Here is a 16,354-nt window from a genome sequence, read left to right as displayed (position 1 = left end):
GGAGATATATTCAATAATAATTATTCAATATTATTAGTGCGGTATTTATATTTTGGAGCTAGAAACTATATCGATAATTTTTAACTAAAAGTTGTCGTTCTTGTATTGTTCATCAGTGTACAAAAATAGTCTGAAAATAAAGAATACTTGAATACTTACTACTATTACAGCTCATTAATCTAATATTATTCGTCAGACATTTTTTACAAGCGATTATAAGTATTAGGTACAAATGCGTTATAATACTAAGAAATAAGACACCATATTCATACTGGTTAGAGTTGGGATTTACTAAATAAATTACATTTTTATGTGAACATCTATGGGCGTTACAGTAGGTACTTACTGACACACTAATTTATGATTATTATTTTTTTAATGGCGTTAGATAATCCATTATTACTAAGTTCTTATTTGATCCGTAAATTATTTGATAATATATTATATCATTATGTAAAATACTGTTGTCTGATATTTTATTCGTGACTGAAGGATTAAGGAAATTCTGGAAATTCAATAATTCATCAGGTTAGACTACAAAGCAGAGAATATAATCATATAATGACAATAATAATATTTTATACCTAAAATGTTAATGTCATTGTTTTACATTTTGTTATTCGTGTATCTCTAAATTATTTATACAAATTAAACATTGTGTATTTTGTATTTACAATTTATATGTCTAAAAATAATCTAATGAAACAGTGGCATGTTACAATTCTGAATAAGCTGAGTCTAAATTTCTTTATACAATTTAGGTGGTGACTATAGTTGGAATTATACAGGCAAACAAAATAATAATATGTCCAAAACAAACCAGCCCAATATAATGATAATGAAGTTCTTAAAAAAATAAACATTTTTAGATTATTTCAAATAATTATTAAAGGTATATATGCGTGTACACAATAGCATTTTATGCTATACATATATTTTTGTATTCATGTATTTGCATTAAATCTTTAAATTAAATTTTTTTCCGCCAATAGATGTTTTTCCTGGTTATTGTTTATTTTAAGATACATCTGTAACACTCTTCGAACATAGTTAAAAATAATTTTTATTAAAACACAGTTAGCAGGTATTTTAAAATAATAATAAAATTACGCTACAAAGTTAAATGCATTTGAGAATTTACACGTTGTGTGCATAGGTATATAAAAAATGCATAAAGGATAGCCATGTGAGTAATCATATATGGGTAACATACCCAAAGAGCCCCAGATTAACTATAGTTTTAATTATAACTGACAATTACTATGCTGGTAATGAAAATTAAAATATTTGATTAACATATTATGACTAACAAGTAATAGATAAAGAGAATAATATAATAAACACAAATTAAAAAATGAATACAATACATATTATACTTTAAACATATATAAAATTAAAATTATTTTTTTAAAGCCATTTAAATAATATAAATATATTATGCTTTTATAAATTAAAATTTCACAATAGTAAAACTACGGCCAGTAACCAGTATGCTATATAGATTTAAATTAAAATTAATTTAAAATTAAGATTAAGAGGAATATCGGGTTTATCGAGCGTATGATTTTACGTCATATTCACTAAATATTATCTATAGGTACCTAACATATACAATATTCATACATGATAATATACCATTCGCTATTATGATTATTACGAACTATATACATAACTATATTGAACCACACTGTTACTATAAAGATATCCATGGGATTTTTCAAGCGTTAAGTTTTAATCACAGATCTTTAAATACCTAGAAATCTATGGTTTTAATAAAAACCAACCTATGCCAAATCCATCATATTATCAATGGTTATGTGCCGACTGCCGATTTTTTTAACGATCAGATCTTTAGACGATTAAACAATATTTTTTTAATGTGTTCTTGTCAAACTGTTTATCGAATTTTGATTGTAATTCATACCTTATGTTGACTATAATTGTGATAAAATTCCTTGAAAATATACCTACTGTGAATTATTTTTGAGTAATATTTCTTAGTCTCTCTTATGTGTACAACTAGAATTATTGTGTCTGACATGTGTTGTCCAATATTTCAGAGTTTGAGTTCCAGTTCTAGATCTAGAAGCGCAACACCAGATTCGGATTCAAACAGTCCACCCATGTCATGGACTCAAACGGAAATAGCAGTACCTACGCCATTACCTAAGTGAGTAGACAATTTTAGTTTTTGGGTTACTGACCCCGTATATGAATCGCAAGAAATATTGCATAATACTTTACGAATGTAAAAACGTGTATAAAACAAATAGTAGTAATACTTACATAGATTGTTAAAAAGCAATAAAAATAATGTATACACTCGTAAAATAACTTTACAATGAAATTAATTAGTTATTGTTGGACTACAATATCAGTAGAAATATGCGAAACAAGTGATATCTAATGAAATAGAAGTCATTAACACAAAATTAATTATATATATATATATATATATATATTATCTTCGAGCGTCACACATAGCTCCATTAATCGATTAGGTATGTGAATTATATAATATGCTAATACGGTTTCACAAAATGATTTGTAATCGTTTTTCTTTGTGTTTGCAAGTCATTAATCACACACAATAAAACAAAATAGATTAATACGCTTAAATAAATGAATTTAATCAATTCTTAACAAGCACACTTTTGCACCATATTGCAATAATTTATGTATAAAAATATTATACTTATTCAAACATATTTATTTACTTATATTGTTCCTGCTCTGTAGTACAATGAACAATATTATATGGATTTAAGTTTTGTTTGTAGTACGGTACTACAATCACTTAATTTTATAATTCTTTAGTCCACATTTCACGTGTACAATGTACTTACACCTATAACTATTACAGCAGTATAATACTACAGTCATTATATTTTATTAACACAATTTTTTTTTTTTAATATGACGATTGTGAAGACGTGTCTCAAACTTTCTGCTTAATTCATATTAGATTCACTGGACTACGATTATTTCGATTTAGAGATTTTATGAATCCCTATGGCTATATAGTATATAATATTATACAATCATACATGGATATCAAGTAACTCCCACAACGAAACTGTTATAATTTTAACGAATATATGCATATAAATCGTTTATATCCTTTGTTCGCATAATTTTATTCAATGCTTTATATATTTCATCTTGACTTAAATACTTAATTACCAATCTACACTATACGGTACATTTAATAATTTATTGCATACGAGTTAATTATATATTTAGCCTGAGGTAGGAAATGATGTTTATTATGCACTAAAATACAGGCTGCATAAAGAATATGCGTGCAGTCAAAAAGATAATTATAACGCATATGTGGGTAACCGTCAAACGTTTTAGATAAAAATTAATATTCATAAATCATAATATGTGCCTAATCTAAAGACAATTTAAGTATTAAAACTGAATTTTGACCCTCGCATATAGAAGTGCTTGAATTTATTACAAACTGTGTATAGCATTAAAATATAAATTTATTTTTCAACAATATATAAAATATTAATACCTAATATTTAATAGATCTTAACATTTGTAATACGAATTTGATTGACTTTAGTGAAATGTAATTTGATCTTAATTGTTGAGAGCAATAACTGGTAACTATTTTGTAATTATTGTCTTTGCAAAGTAAATACCCAAAGAACTTTATACAATGTACAACATACCTAAATTATACAATACTGCAATGTCTACTGTGTAGTTGCTACTTTTAAAAATATCCAAAGTAGCTTGAATCAAATTCAAAACATGATTGTATATGTTCGGTTCTTATAAATACATTTGATAATAATTGTAAATTAATATTTTGTTTGTATGGCATTACATATATGCTGTACAGCAATATTGCTGACATTTCTTCTAAACTAGAAAAAATAACAAAACATTTTATTTTCAATTTACGATTACAACAATATAATATATCCCATGGATCACATTTCATTGGATTTTCTCAAATCATCGGACAACGGAAGTTTTTTTTGTAACCCAATTTCAATACCGCTTGTGCAATCTGACATAAATCGCCTACCTGTATCGTACATTCGTGCAAATAATAATAGGACACGGCAGGATGAGAAAATAATCATTTAAAACCGGTGCTGGTAATCTAGTCACGGGTTTCAGGAATTAATATTTGAGTAGTAACCGATGATGGTCCAATATTTTATTAGCCATGTTATAATATCGCAGATGCGTGCGTGTCTTCCCGCACGCTTCACTGTAGTCAGCTATAAATCCAATGTTTATATGCACTGTCCACTACTCTGTGTACCGCAAACAGTGAAGTAGTCAGCAATTTGGTATGGGAAGAGATAGGAAAATATCATAAACCGTAACAAAAAATGTATCATATTTTTACCTAAATTTAATAAAATGTATAACCTAGCCTTTATTAATAATACATATTTCTGATGAGAAATTTATTTTTGAACAGATACGTAAAAACTACTTATTATATTGACGAACTCGAGGTCCAAGCTCAAATTCATGTTCAAAGTATAAAAAATACCTCACCTCACGTATGCCACTAAATATATGCACCAGCAATCATCAGATTTCAATTTTAGAACTATTTATATTTATAGATAAACGAGAAGCCTTTAGCGTGCTAAAAACATACATAGGTTTACCGTACACATTATAATTATATAAAGTATAGACATTTATGTTAACATTTTATTTTTTTTTATAAACATGATAACGCTTATTTTTGATATGTAATACAAACCGTTTGAGTTCATTACAAAAATAATATCAGTAATAGCTGGTTTTAATTCATACATACATACACGCCATTAACTAAACGCAATTGAAAATTTTTTTTAAATTGTCTATGCATAAGTAATAATAATTTAATACATAATATTAATTTTCCATTACTATATAATATGAACCTAAGTATTTGGAAATAATTTTGAAAATTGACACTTCGAGTGACATTCTTTACACTCAAATATCATTCGTACGTATAATAAATAATAATATACATATTATATTATGTTCATTTCCTCACATTTTAATTTAATTCTACTATTCGATTTTGCTGGCTAGTACGCACAATAACCGCGTGCCATTTACGTCATATCATTGTACAAGTATAAATGAACACTTAATACCCTATAACAGTGTAATATAGTAAAATATGATCAAAAACTATGAAGTCATAATAATAAACCGTTTTCAAAAAATACTATTATAATATTATATTATTTTTAATTCGGTATCACCTTCTACCGTATACCAGTATACCCTATACTGATTACATATCATTAAATTTTACAACAATAGTTGCCTGTTGACATAGGGCATACTAATTCACAGCATACAATCAGTGAACACTCGCATTAAATGCGTGTCAAAAATTAAGTAAAAAAATTATTGATTCCCATAAAACTGTACTAACGTCTACTATGTCGTATACAAAAACCATTGAAATGTACCATTTATTTTTTTTGCACTTGTTTCATAATCAAATATTTTTAAAAAATTCCGGAGTAAAGTTTTTATTTGTTACAATAATCGTTCATTAAATAATGCCATTTTAAATTTTAAATTTAAAAAAGAAAAAGACATTCATAAACAACAACAACGATTTACAAATATTTTTATAGTTTTCACTTGAAAATAAAAAATACAACTCTTCAGATTATTATGGTAAAAATAAAATAACTAAACTATTCAATTTATATTAAATTTGTAATCATACGTTTATTATTTCCCAATCAAAATTCTTACACATAATAGAAATTAATGTAATAAAATTATATTTATAAGCTATACACATACCTACTATAATATAGCATCGTTAAAATTCCAAAAGGTAATTGCCTTAAGTATTATTTTATCGACTTATAATTATTTTACATAATAGAAAAACACTTTATGTTATACTATGATGGTAAAGTCCTATACAAAATTGATCTTTTTTAAAAGGTGAAATTTTAAAACAATTAAAAAGATATAATTTAAGGTACGAATATATAGATTCTTAATTATTAAAAAAAATAGATCATTCGTGTAATTATATTTTATAACTTTTTTAAAACTTTTTACGATGTACGTTTGTAGTTATAATCAAATATATTATTAACTACAAAGAGCTGATCGATCAAAATTTTCACAGCAGTTTATTATAATAAAGTATTCGTATAAAATTAAGTAATTACCAGCTACATTCATTAGATTAGTAATTTTAAATCCCCAATATATATTCTATAATCTATATAACACTGCAAAATTTTGCCAATCTTATATTTATAAAATATGTTTAAGTCCTATTACCCGAATCAATTTTCCTTCGGTGACCTTCATTTTCTTTTACCTCAATTTATGTTACATATATTAACGTCATGTGGTTAATTTATAGTTTATAAGATTTCACTATCAGAAAACGTTGTTATTCAATTACAATGTATAATACAATATAACAGTCATACAAATAAAATGTTTCACCTTAGCATATTTTACGTAATATACGTATAACAGAGCATACGGGTATACTCATAAAATAATATTTGATATTTATTTTTCTCAAGGTTTGTATTCAAATTTAAAATTCAATTAAACGTATATGTAAATAAAATCTTTTAATACCAAAATTTACTATAATCTGATTCTAATATATATATATATACTTTTAGTATAAACATTAAGTATATATAATAATCTGCTGTTGTTTTATATACCAATATACTTGCGATTACATGTTTTACTTGTTCAACTCTATTACGTGTGTACTGTGTATTATATATAGATTCTATCAACCAAAGTTAATAAAAAAAATGATTCTACCAGGTGATATTGTATGCTAAGAGAACAAATTTGGAATTGTGCTCAAAAGTCATTGTTTTATTGTTAACGCATTATGCTAAATATTGGAAACGTACAATTTACTAATCAACATAGGTGAAACAAGAATTTTAGATTGGCAAAGGGGGAGGTCAATTTTTTTCGGTCAAAAAACTTGAAAAAGTATTAAAATTTACAAAAAATACACGTGCACAATTTTTTTTATAAACGTTTGAAATTAAAACGTTGATAAAATTCATCAAAATAACAATAATTCATATACTATTTTATAATTTAAAAATGCATACAATTTTAAATTTTAATACCTAGCACTTAAAAAATAAATACAAATTTTATATTAAGTGATTCTCACAACAATTTTCAAATATTGAAAATACATAGCCACCGTGGTATTTTTTAATATTTACTTAAAATTAAAATTGCTTTATAATTGGATACTAAAAAAATGGATTAATAAAAAAAAAATTCATTTCATTTATTTAAAAAAAAATAATAATTTTAGAATCTTCAAACTTTTTATAATTACACATTTTATAAATTTTATCATTGTTTTTAAAATATTTACACTAATTTTAATCTTTTTTACCTAACCTATTTACGATATGTTGATATTTACTGAAGTTCTAAGATATTATATTATATGATATTTTTTATCAAAAATTAGTTCAAGTTCAACTTACTGCAGTATTACTAATATTTTTTAATAAATTATAAAACATTCTTAGAAGTTGGTTAATACGTAACAAACAGTAGATAACCCACTGATGATGTAGAAATTTTCGAGATCTACTATACAACAAAATGAGTTCCAAGGTTTTTAATAATTATTTCCTTCGTCCAATACCAAAATACATGTGAAATCATTTTTCGTAAAATACTTAAAGAATTTTCGGTCCTGTGATTTTTTTCAGATTTATTTATATTTACTAACATATAGTTAGTCCGTCGCAATCCTCTCCTCTATCGTTGTAGATCGCAGAATTAAGAATTAATAATTTAAAAGTTAACGCATGAGTATTTTAAATTTAAATATATAGATAATACAGCAATTATGAAGAGGCGTGGTTGCTTGTCCCACTTCCACCGTGGCTATACCACTTCTGGTCAATTATTGTTGATGCTGCGAAACATCAATTTTTTAATTTACAATTAATATTTTATTTTGTATATTTTTGAAAAAGCATTTTGCAATAATTCAATTTTATTTAAATTAAAAAATATAATAAACTATATCCAATAAAATTTTGATTAGATTCATTTTTGTTTTGATTATTATGCAACTAATAAAATCAGTAAATCATGATTATATTTTAATGATTTGGGGATACTAAGTATTCCTGCTTGGATACCTGATAAAGACATTTCAAACTAAAAACATTGTTCCTAAAGGAAAATAGGTATAATTACATTGTGCTATAAAATTTTGCAACAACGGGGTAATTTGTTTTTTTTTCATGATTATTCGCGTGTTTGAAAACCAAATAATGAACCTCGATGTATGACCGCGAGGTGGCTGACCGTGGCCAATCGTCTTAAACAGTTTAGTGCGTTTATTATTATTATTTATTACATATTATACACATATACCGACGTTAACTGGTCGACTAACGATAAACAACTAAATAATAGTTATAATATATATATAGCGTACCTATGTCCTATGTATATAGTGGTGGTAACTGGTGAGAGCGCAACTACGACCTCCTATAGGGCTGCACCGCACGTCCGGACTGCTTTTCTTTTCGTAGTTATGCCACTGCCCACTAAACCGTGATATTAATCCCAACGATTTTTTTTCTGTAAATTTACACTTAACAGCTTAGATACCATATTGCATTACTATTATTATTATTGTATGCAACATGTTTTATTTATGATTATTTATTTTGATTATACAAGTATAATATTATATTATATACTCGAACATTTATGTAATATATTTATACTATTGTATAGCCGAGTATTTTAGGTACAAAAATGCTGCTTTTATTTAAATTACCGACTATTTTGCATGTATACCAGCTATGACGTCAGCCTAGCCCCAAATATAACAATAATAATTTAATTGGAAAATCTGATACATTGATAATATACCATTAGATTAAGCATTGGCGCGGTAATCATGCAAATACTGATTGGCATCTGTGCCTTATTTCAATTTTGTCTTTTTCTGACTCATAATTTGGTCTTACATAATATTATGTCTACATTTTAACTGCTCACATACGTTTTCATAAACAACGATAAATCGCTGTCTATTAGTTTTCGTTATTATGTCGGTCAATCTAATATGTATATTAATTATTTATGTAATTTTTTTTTTTTTTTACTTAAGTTATAATTCACTCAAATTATCAAATTTAAAAACCTATAAAGTCACCATGGTAATAATAATGCCTATAAAATTGAATTCATTTGTAAAAATTGAGTAAAATAGTTATAAATATATCTAAATTCTAACGGTTAACAAAATTTAGAAACGTATAACATTATTTTTCTTAAAAATCACTGAAAACGCCCAAAAAAAAAAATTGATGTAGCTTTTAAATTGACCATTTTGTACTGGTAGGCAAGAAAGTATGCATTTTTTGAAAAATACTTTCAGATGAATGTGCATTGACGGTGCTAATACATTTTTGCTTTTGCTTTCGACTACCTACATGTATTTTAATGCGCTTTCATTAATGATAATAATAATGCGTTTTGCGGAATACACGGGTTTTCGTTATTATTTATTACGCCTCGTCTCCTTCCTTCTGTCGAGTGTGTACATTAACGACTGTTATTTAGTTTAATTTTAACTGTTTTTTTTCGTCGGAAAGTATAATGTAATATAATATATCATTTTTTTTGTACAATTTGTTATGTTTCCTGCCGTTCCAAGGCTCTCTCCACTCTCGTAATTAAGCGCCCGCTCGCTCCCGTAAACGGTCTCTCTCGTACTTTAGTCTATGCGTATAAGTACATATTTATTATTATTTTTACTCTCCGCGTTGAATTTTCCCACCAGTCAAGGTTGGAATTAATAAGCCACGGACACGACCAAACAATAGCTTATGAATTAACCACTGCAAAACGAAAGCTAGTCACGTTTTGTTTCGTTTGTTTTAGCAAACTCAATTTTTTTTTATATATATATATATAATATTATATATTATCATCACAATAGGTTTTATATTTTTGGTGAAGTTCTGTTGTGTGTGTGTGTGGGTTACACAGAGGTTTTTCGTATAATATCTTATATATGTAATTATTAACCGAAAAACCAACCAAACCCACAACACAATCATTTTGTAAGTACATTTTCGTTTTAAATGATTATATATCAGCTACGCACTACGTAATAGATGTTCACTTGACAAAGTTCACACAGACATTAAGAGTGAAACTGTTTATTTTGTATACCGGCTATGGATATGGGTTGAATATTTTTACAGTGTTATAATAAAAATGTTCTTTGAATATTATTTAATGAACCAGACCATTCGATAGGTCAAGGATATCGTGGGTAATTAAAAATATGACATGCTTGGGTATACGTGTTGGTATAAGTAATATATGTTTTCTCGGGAAACCTCACTGATAGTATAATACCACCTTGAAACCGTGCATTCATCATCCTGTATTAATAATACCTAATACAATTAGATGCGGACGAGGATATATACTGACTCGTTTTTTATTATCCATTTGACCGGTCGATCCAAATCTATTACTTCACACGTATGCACGTCGGCGCTAATACGACCTTATATAGGGTACCATACTTCTCAGTTTGGCCGGAGCTATACTTGTTTTAAATAAACAGTTTAGTAAGCGTCCCGTTGTACAAAGAGTGTTTTGGGACGGTTAAATGTAAATTTTGCTATTATTTAACTTCAATCATTTATGTTAAAATTTGTTTTTTTTTACTAAACATATTTCTATAATAAAAAAACAATTTTATTTTTACTAATGATAAAATAATAAACTTGATTATTTAATGGACTGACAAAATCCATTATAAAACTATTTTACCAGCTCAATGACAAAAATTATTGATGAATAAGTTCATTGTTTTCCTGATCTCCACTACAATTGTTGTTATCACTTATCGTTAATAATTGATAATTTTGTCGAATATTCACTATTCCAATTTGTAATGTTGAATTAGTTTTTACCTTACGTACGTCGCAGACTCGTAGAGTACTGCCCATTGCGTGTAATATCCAAATTACGACTAAATAGTGCGTAATAACTAAGTGATGGCCCGAGGAAGAGTGAAATTCATACAAAACATATTTGTCCTGGTTTAAGTAAAATACAATAGTAGTTTCGATCAGCTCAACAAAAAAGTATTTTGCTGTTCTATATTATATCAAATATTTAATTTAGGTACCAACTTTTGCTACTGGCGATATAATTTTAAGCGGAAAAAAAATTAAAATACGATTAGTAACAAACTAATATCAACAACACATATATTAATTACATACAAAATACATTGATGTAATATGTTTTCAGATATACGGATCCCAATCACGAACTGGCAGTCGCGTATTCAAAAAAAGATGTCCGCCGAATACCCAGTGCACCAGTTTTACCATCAAGAGACATATTTCGCAGAAGCAATCGAAGCAATAATGGTATCGTCGCTTCTGAAAGTGGTATGTATAATACATTTGACTGTTACGTAATCATAGAAGTGATAACTTATAAAGTACCTAAGTACCTATCGTTATAAGTAGAGGTCGTCGAGGTCGGATATTTATAACTCACATATTTTTTTCTAATACATGCAGTTAAATAAGATTAAAATATATTTACGATTCATAAAAAATGGAATTCATAGAAAAATTATATTTTGCATAAAAAGTATATTTTAAGGGTTAGAAAATATTCAATACGTTAAAGAATATTTAAGAATAAAAAATGATATTTTTTTTTTTTTGAAAATATTTTCCCAAAAAAAAATAATTAACTGTTAGATTGTATATTATTTTTATGCACCAAATAATTATTATTGTAAATTTATAGAGAAAATAAAATAAATTAACTGAATAATTTTAATAATTTTTTTCTTCTTACAGAATATTAAAAAAAATATTTTAAATATTTAAAGACATAAAACATCATATACCTGGTATTATTAAGGGAATATCTTGCCTCTTTTAAACCACATAAAAACATATTTAAATTATTTTAAGAGAGTATAAATCTGATCTCTAGTCATAGGAGTATTTTTTCGTTTTCTTAATATAAATCAATATATTTTATTCTGCAAATCATCCGCAGGAGCTATGAATTAGTGTATAGTGTATACCAAACTTAAACAATAATTTTAGACTTAAACTTTTTTAAATATTATCAAAATATATTCAAGTACAAAAAAATTTAAGTACAATCAATTTAAATTACATTAACCTATTGTAATTTGAATATGGATATACTCAATAAAAAAAAAAATTTTAACATTTGTAACCGTGTAGTACTCAATCGAGTAGTAATAATGAATAAAGTCGAAAAACCATATTATTTTAACAAAATGCTTTACTATTATTCATTACAATAAATAACCATTAGTTTATGTACTCATTACAGTATTAAATAAAATATTATAAACACTAATAACGTCACTCAACTACTCGAATATTTATCCCGGAATAATAAAATGATTATAAGTGTCAAATAACAAATTATTGTGACAACAGACATGAAGGTTCACAGACTCAAATACTAAATAATCTAAGAGCTCCAAACAAAAATCGCTTCGTGCTAAAGCTGGTCTGCCTTTGAGATCAAGTACCTTTATCTGAGGGATGTATCTCAAAATGACATTAAAATGACTTAAATATTTTTTACTAATTTAAATAATACCCTGTGATTAAAATTTATCAGAATAGTGTTCAAACTACAACGTATTGTTTGCATATTAATACATTATTGGGATTCATTTATTATACTTAGTTAAAGGCCTAATTCCGTTGCTCAGTAATATTTAAGAAATCCTAATCTATCGGGAGACTCGTAAATACATAATCATTGCCCGATTTCCCTTACAAATATAATTATTATAACTTAAGTAGGTATATCATAAATTAAATAATTTCAAGGTTTTACTTATTAGGTACCTATATAATTTTACCTATTATGTGTTTATATCGCTATTACTTTAAATCATTCAATCTCAATTAACTTTAATTTAAATCTCATGAAAATAATTTTATGATTACATTTTGTCAACCACCAGCTATTAAAGTCAATTACTAAAATCTCTCCACTTTTTTATTTCTACTTTTTTTTAACTTTTACTTTCAAACCAAAATACATTACAATATATAGTTACGTTACAATACCTATTTCATAATAAATTTTAATAACTATGTTTTAATAGGAATTTTGAGTGCTTGAAAAATTATTTAATAATGTTGATTATTATTATTATTACAGATGGTATTACAATGGTTGGTTTTCAAAGACTTGGCACCGTACGTGGCTACAAATTCGAACAACAACCGTTACCAATGGTCAAAGATAGAAATCGTAGTGGTAGCGATCCACTCCATTTATACTCAAGTTCTTCTGACGAACACGTCGGTTCTCCTAAGTATGATAAATACATTTTTTTATTTATATAACTACTGTAATGTTAAATTTCTTTTTGTGCTTAAATAGCATGGATTTAGTAGTGCCTCAATCTAGCCTGACCCGCAGTCACGGTTGTTTATACGAGCCAAACGATAATCACCGGGATAGTTCCCAGTACGTGGGATTCGAACAAATGTGGCAAAATAACAATTATCAATTGGAGGTATACATATAAATTATATTTAGTATATACTGCCTTTGAAACTATAACACATTAATAGATCAATATAAACACCTGATTAAATATTAAAATTACGGTTTTTTTTTTAACTTCTTACAGAAATCCTGTTCTTCCGTCGACGAAAACACTGGGAGGACTTGGCCTGACTCTCTAAGCGACGAAGATTTGGCTAAACTACGCCCTTTATTATTCCTCGAACTTTCCTCCATGTTTGACAGTGCTGGTATACCGTTTCATAAAGGAAAACCACATAAACGCAAAAGAAGAGAAGGTAATTAAAACAAACTCAGACAAATATTACAAATTTTACTTAATCATTTATTATTGTTTTATCAGAAGGTACAATTTTCGGTGTTTCGTTGTCAACGCTTGTCGACCGTGATGAGGCTATCGCCAACCGCCGAGTTCAAGTACCTTTGATTGTCCAGAAGGTACTTGGACAGTTGGAGAAACGGGGATTGGGTGAGCAAGGTCTATTACGTATGGCAGCTCCTAAGGCAAAAGTCGATAAATTATGCTGTGCTGTTGAGAAGTGTTTCTATACCAAGCAGCATGAAGAAGCTGATCAACTGTTAGAAAAATGTTCTGTTCATGATCTAGTTGCTTTCCTGAAACGTTTGCTCAGAGACTTGCCCGAGTTATTGCTCACTCATGAGTTGGTCAATTTTTTTTACCAGAGTTATTGTAAGTATCTAGTGACCTATACTCAATTGCATGCTTTATGAATTGATTAGGAGGGTCTTATTAAACCGTTTTAAACCATTTTGTTATTCTTAACTTGCAGCTGTACTAGATACTGTAAGAGCTCTAAACCTATTGGTGCTACTGTTACCTGCAGAAAACAGGGCCACATTGCGTGCCCTCCTACAATTCATGTCTAAGCTGGTCGAATATCAGCAAAGACACGATCTAGAAAATAAAATGACCGAACATAACGTGGCCATGATCATTGCACCGTCTCTATTCCCCCCTAGGTAAGATATAAACGAAATAAAACTCGTTAATGTAAAAATTATATTATATATTATTTTATTATTATTATTATTATTATTATTAGGTCCGTGCATTTGGAGAAAAAAGACTTGCAGTCACATCTGGATCAGGCTGCCCGAAGCTGCCGTCTAACCGAAACTCTAATGAACCACATCGAAGAGTTATGCCTAGTTCCTAACGACCTTATGACCCAGCTTAGACACAACAATGAACTATATCAATGCAGACTGAAAGAAAATAATAATCCCGTGAGTACACATTGCTTGACACTTTCTATTTATGTTATTATCAGTTATTTTTATAAATAACACTAAAAAGGTGGTCCTGTAATTAAATTATCATTATTTATTATTATTTTATCATATTTTTAATTATGATAACCATTATATATTTCAGGTAAGAAGGTTCCTTGGAAAAAAGAAAACAGATATTGTCACCAAAAAGATCAATAATGAGGTAGATTATCAAGACGGTGTGGTCCGCGTTGATGCACCTCAATTTCGAATTTCCGGTATACCGTTGTTTTTATCTGATTCCACCACAGTTGGAGACGTAATACTTAAGTGAGTATACTCCATAAACCGTAGTATTATCATGGCATATTTATTATATTTATCGTTACGCATTCATTACTACTTTATTACACTTTTGAAGGATTGTGGAAGAAGCTGCTAAGCAAACAGTAACAAAAAATGGACACAATGGCAAACCCGGCCGTAAGGACCTCAAGTCAAGGGCATTAACTGAACTTGCCCCCAATGGAAACTTGTCGTGCTTATTAACTACTGCTGATCCTGATATGGCTACTCGGACACATTTCCTATACGAGACTGGTGGCAATATCGGTAATGCGTTACATATAATCGTTTAAATTATAAAATAATAAGTATTAATTCTTTAATTGATTTCTCAATCGAACGGTTTTGTATTTACTTATAAACCTATAAAAAATTTAAGTTATTTCAAATTATAATATTAATTTAATTGTGTGTTCAAAAAATAAATTTAGAATTTAAAAATTTTAGTCATATAATTCATCACGTTCGAACAATAATTTTTAGTGTGTGCTAAAATGGTAAATTATTTTTTCCTTAGCAAAAAGTAAAAAACAAAAATTATACTCTATTATTTAACTGACAGTTCTTTTTGTCTGTTTAAAATCTGAAATAAAGCGTGAATTAATTTATCAATATTATACGACAATATGCTCTACTTATTAATGGTGAAAAAAATAAAAATTTTTATTCGTTTAACGTGTTTTTAAAAACTTAAAACCATTAGACTGAAATAACCTTTAAAATAATATGCTCAATAACTAATATTTTTTTCACTGTGTTTCACGTTAACTAGCGAATTCATAAAAACTTAAATTACATCCGGCGTACCTATTACACATTTTATTCATTCTTGTGCTATTATTTGGCGGCAATATAATATACTGATGTGTATTTTTTACGGTTGTGTATAGGTCAACGGCGCATAGAACCCACCGCCAACATGATGGCTGTATACCAAGCAAACCCGAACGCTCAGTGGTTTGTCAAATGTGATCACAGAAACGGCATAACACACGTATGACTGACATAATGTAGTTTGACTTACGTTACTTGAATTTATTTCTATATGATCAGTAAGGAAAGTAAAACCAAAAATCCATCATATAATTTTATATAGTTTTGTTGACACCGAGATTTTATACTGTACATTTTATTAAGATGCTTATATATT

At 27.6% G+C, this 16,354-nt stretch overlaps 1 protein-coding gene across 4 annotated transcripts in view; it reads left to right on the top strand.

The window, feature by feature from the left end:
* Nucleotides 1–16,354, top strand: part of LOC112603638 (rho GTPase-activating protein conundrum) — a 63,090-nt gene extending 46,736 nt beyond the window's left edge. For all 4 annotated transcript variants that reach the window (XM_025352318.1, XM_025352320.1, XM_025352321.1 and 1 more), the window contains 11 exons: nucleotides 2,061–2,170; nucleotides 11,329–11,471; nucleotides 13,255–13,411; nucleotides 13,480–13,615; nucleotides 13,733–13,904; nucleotides 13,970–14,317; nucleotides 14,418–14,607; nucleotides 14,691–14,874; nucleotides 15,023–15,189; nucleotides 15,281–15,471; nucleotides 16,095–16,354. In XM_025352318.1, the coding sequence (XP_025208103.1) occupies nucleotides 2,061–2,170; nucleotides 11,329–11,471; nucleotides 13,255–13,411; nucleotides 13,480–13,615; nucleotides 13,733–13,904; nucleotides 13,970–14,317; nucleotides 14,418–14,607; nucleotides 14,691–14,874; nucleotides 15,023–15,189; nucleotides 15,281–15,471; nucleotides 16,095–16,204 (1,908 nt within the window). In that variant the 3' untranslated portion in view covers nucleotides 16,205–16,354. The remainder of the gene's footprint in view (nucleotides 1–2,060; nucleotides 2,171–11,328; nucleotides 11,472–13,254; nucleotides 13,412–13,479; nucleotides 13,616–13,732; nucleotides 13,905–13,969; nucleotides 14,318–14,417; nucleotides 14,608–14,690; nucleotides 14,875–15,022; nucleotides 15,190–15,280; nucleotides 15,472–16,094) is intronic.

This window comes from Melanaphis sacchari, unplaced genomic scaffold (assembly GCF_002803265.2).
Source record: "Melanaphis sacchari strain LSU unplaced genomic scaffold, SCAv2.0 Contig10_pilon_pilon, whole genome shotgun sequence".
Lineage (NCBI taxonomy): Eukaryota > Metazoa > Arthropoda > Insecta > Hemiptera > Aphididae > Melanaphis > Melanaphis sacchari.
The sequence above is the reverse complement of the archived record's forward strand: the minus strand, read 5'-3'. Positions and strand labels throughout refer to the sequence as shown.